The sequence below is a fragment of the Arachis ipaensis genome, chromosome B05 (assembly GCF_000816755.2).
Source record: "Arachis ipaensis cultivar K30076 chromosome B05, Araip1.1, whole genome shotgun sequence".
Lineage (NCBI taxonomy): Eukaryota > Viridiplantae > Streptophyta > Magnoliopsida > Fabales > Fabaceae > Arachis > Arachis ipaensis.
The window spans coordinates 31,332,518-31,337,026 of NC_029789.2; the positions used below are offsets into that span (position 1 = coordinate 31,332,518).

General features: G+C 32.0%; 1 protein-coding gene across 1 annotated transcript; it reads right to left on the bottom strand.

Annotated features, from left to right (window-relative positions):
* Positions 1,174-3,600, bottom strand: LOC107643432 (probable leucine-rich repeat receptor-like protein kinase At1g35710). Its single transcript, XM_016347077.2, has one exon. The coding sequence runs from the start codon at positions 3,193-3,195 to the stop codon at positions 1,246-1,248; it is 1,950 nt and encodes a 649-aa protein (XP_016202563.1). The 5' UTR covers positions 3,196-3,600; the 3' UTR covers positions 1,174-1,245.

A 4,509-nucleotide genomic window follows, 5' to 3' on the forward strand; every position in this document is an offset into this window, starting at 1 on the left:
AGAAAACGAAACATGTTGAAAAACATAATGGTAGGAAAATTTCTAATTTTTTTTTTACCAAAAATAGGAGATTCGAACCCGCAACCTCTTAATTGAGTATGGGAAGACTATGCCATTTGAACTATTATTCATTGGCTTTAAATTTTTCTCTTAAAAAATTAGTTATTTTTTTAAAATTTTAAAATAGATGGATATAAAGAGATATTTTTCCAACGATTTTGAAGTAAAATTTTGTACACTAAAATATAAAATATGAGAGAGACACGTCTCTATCATTTCACGGCAGCAACCAAAAGCCAGATTGGTGTACAACCATTGGAAAATAAATGAAGTGTACAAACTATTGGTGTCGTAGCAGTTGAAAGCGTGTGCATTGTGATTGAAAGCAACTGGTGGATGTGCTACTCCAACTTCAACACATCCAAATGAGGTTTGCACCAATGAATTCAGAAAAAAAAAAAAAAAACTGAAATTTATTTTGTTTTATTTTTAATTGAAAAAAGAAAAATTGTTACAGGAGCAGTTAACTGTGGTGTCATTATATGTTTCTACTAATCTAGGTTAACTCTTTTTTCTATTCATCTTATGGTGGAAATTTAGATGAAGATTTCTAAAATTATCTTCACCTACAAAGATTCAAACTCGAATAATATTAGTATGTGTTATGTAGTTAGTTTAATCGAAAAACATTAGATTTTTATTTTACACCCAGTTATCAACTGTCTTCTCTAGTTTAATTTGGTTAAATTAACTGTAGAACACGCGTCAATATTTTAGATTGAATCTACTATCTACAAATTTGAGCATGTTCATGTGAGGATGTACCATTAAAATGACAAAAACAGTTTCATGGTTAATATATAACCTTCACTAATGTAGCTTTATTCTCAGTTAACATTTTGTTTAAATTATATTTAATACTCACTGTGGAAAGAAAGCACCAAAGAAGGGAAAGGAAAAACCACAAAAAATAAAAGAATCTTTATTGCAATATTAAGTTAATAGAAAATTAGAAGTTTCACATAACTGAATCCTGATATCGGTTCAATGTTACCTGCACAGAAAATTCTCTATTTTGGTTCAAGTTTTCATTTATAGAAGGCTGAATTTAAATTTAGAAATCTCAAGCACTTTTTTCCAAGTGAATGAACTTGGAATGATTAATATGTTGATGATAGAATAATAATAATAATAATGAATAAAATTTCAGGGTTCTTACAATGACATGTGAGGGAAGAAGAATCCTCAGAGTTTACAAGGACCAAGAGGCTTTCCACACAAACCTTTGTTACCAGAATAAGAACTACCAGGGAAGTTAATCAGAGGTTCACCCTCTGGAATTTCCCCTTCAAGAACATTATCTGATAGATCCAACTCCTTCAACTTTCTAAGCTTGAGAAATGCATTAGGAATGTTGCCACTAAAGTGATTCTTTTGCAGCCTAAGTATCTCCAATGTGGTCAAATTTGCAAGAAACTCTGGCAAATTTGATGCTAACTTGTTGAAGCTCAAGTCCAAACTGTGAATGGATTTTAGCCTCCCAAGTGAACTTGACAACATACCCTTCAGATTGTTGTGAGAAAGATTCAGAAATTGAATGTTGAATTGCCCTCCTACACCAATTTCTTCAACTCCACTAGAGAAATTGTTATGTGAAAGATCCAGGTATGTTAGTGATCCTCCAGTGGAATCTTGTTCAATTTCAAATGCCTCAATTATGGATCCTGTAAGCCTATTTGAGTGAAGATCAAGAATTGCAAGATTGCGCAATTTCGCAACGGAATGAGGGATGAATGAATCAAGTGAGTTTCTTGAGAGGTTCAATAAGTAGAGTTGGCTGAAGGAACCTATCCATGAAGGTATGCTTCCACTGAGAAAGTTCATTGATAAGTCCAATTCCTGAATTGGACTTTTGATTGTATTCAAAACTTCTGGAATTCGGCCTTGGATTCCACAGCCTGCAAGGTAAATGCCAGAGAGCGACAATAGACTTGGCAGCCATTCGGGGATGGAAGTGAGGTTCAAAGGGTTGAAAGAGAGATCAATTTTTTGAAGATTTTGAAGGTTTGACATCTCTTTTGGCAATGGCCCTTGAATCAAGTTTTTGGAAATGTTGAACATTATGAGGTGAGAAATTTGGCCTAATGATTTTGGTATTTGGCCAGAGAAAAAGTTTCCACTTAGGTAAATCTCAGTCAAATGATGCAAATTCCCCAAACTTGAAGGCAATGCACCTTCAAGTTTGTTGTTTGACAATGATACCCTTTGAAGAGAAACAAGTTGACCGAAATTGAAAGGTAAATTTCCACTTAGATTGTTATCATTGAGCCTCAAGAACCCTAAAGAATGCATATTTTCACCACCATTTCTTGAAGGGAATGGGATTGTTCCCTCAAGATTATTTGTGTCCAAATACAAAAGTGAAATGGAAGTTAAATTGGATAATGATGAAGGGATTCTCCCATTTAGCAAATTGCTTGAAAGGTCAAGCTTTTCAAGATTCTGCATCTGACCAATGCTATTTGGTATGTGACCATTGATGGAATTTTCATGAAGATCCAATTCTACCAAATTTGTCAAGTTCCCAAGTGAGAGTGGTAATGTACCTGAGATTTTATTTGAATAAAGCAGCAAACTTTTCAGTTTTCTTAGGGTTCCAAGGCTAGAAGGAATTGACCCAGATAACCTATTTTCATGAATTGCAAGTTGCTGTAGGTTTTGCAACTCACCAATGCTTTCTGGAATTGAGCCTGTTAAGTTGTTTCCATAAAGGTAAAGCTTTTGGAGCTTTTGCAGATGCATGCCAAGTGTTTGTGGAATTGTTCCACTGAGGCCTACTAAGCCTCCAAGATCAAGGATTTCAAGTGAGGTGAGAAGTGTGATGGAAAGTGAAAAGTGACCAATCATTTGGGTTTGAAACAAGTCTTTATCTGTGGAAATGAACCCTGGAAGATGAATCTGTGTCACTCTTCTTGTTCCTGATGTTGTTGCATTATCACATACAATGCCTTCCCAATCACAGCATCTTTGACCAACCCATTTTGCCAATCTTCCAGATGTATCCATCTGAATTCCATTCTTGAAACCAATCAAACCTTCCAAGTCTTGTGAACTGCACCATTCTCCAAATGCAATTTTCACTGTTAAAAGCAGTGAAACTATTTTCAATATCAGTTGATACTGATATTTCTCCATGTTGTTGAGAATGGAAGTGTGTTTGTTACCTTATCTTGTGGAATGTTTTTGCTTTGCACACTTGAAAAGGCTCTTAAGAATGTTTTGTTGGCTTAGACAGGTAAATTTTACCATGTACACCAAGACACAGATAAAACCAAATTAGTGTTGGTTTTTCAGGCTTAGCTTTCTTTTCCTTTTTGTCACTTTCAGGTATCCCTTTTAAACTTTAATGCTTACTAAAGCATATTTTTCTTGATCATGTTGTGCTTTAAAGTACTAAAGAGTAATAGATTCCAAAGAATGGCCCATTTGGTTACCTAGATTATCGACTGAAATTTTGTACTCATAATACATCAAGTTATTAGTAACTAAACCTTTGACCATAGTTACTTGAAAGTTTGCCCGGCCTAATTCAGCTTAAGCTGTAAAGTACACAAATAAATGATATAATCAAGTTAAATACATGTTTCACTCTTTGTTTGTAATCAGTAAATCTAGGAGTTCTATGTTAAGATATTGTAATGTAATGTGATGTAGTAGTTGGAACTAAATTTCCTATTTGAAGAATGACAGCTAACCAATCACATGGATATGATTAATCTTATAACGTTTGATATATTCTGATGGATCTGCAAATTTGGAAGTTTCCCTTTGCATGTTTATCAACTCGAGGTTTTAACAGCATTATCTTTTTCAAGTGATCATATTTTTTAAAAAATTTAAAATAATTTGATGTTTAAATGTTTGATATGAAAATATTTTTTTATATCAATTATGCTCAGGTATGAAAATTGTCAAGTTTTTTAAAAAAATATATTTTTTTATCTTTATAAAATTATGTTTGGCTTTGCTAGTTTTCAGTTGTCTATATAACCTAGCACTTTATATTATCAATAATGTTAGAGAGACAAAAAAGATTATTTTATTTAATATTTATTAATTTTAAAAATAATTAATAAATATAAAATAAAATAAGTTTAGATTAATTTAAATGGATTTTTATTGTCTTTTAAATATATCTGTTTCAAATTTTAGTGCACTAGTTTGAAATTCCAATAGAACGCTTAAATTTGTGAACCTTCTTTAATGATTAATGCGTGCTTAATTATTTTATACAAGTACCAAAAAGTAAGTACATTATACATGTATGGTTCAGTTTTTTCATAAACTGAACTGAAACTGCATTAAACCATTTTAAATGGTTTAAAAATTGAACCAAACTATTTTGTCATATAAGAAATTAGTTTTAAACCAGTTTATAATACAGTGCACCAATTTAAACCAATTCATAAAAATAAAACTGGTTTTAATTAAAAAAAAATTAGTTTAAAT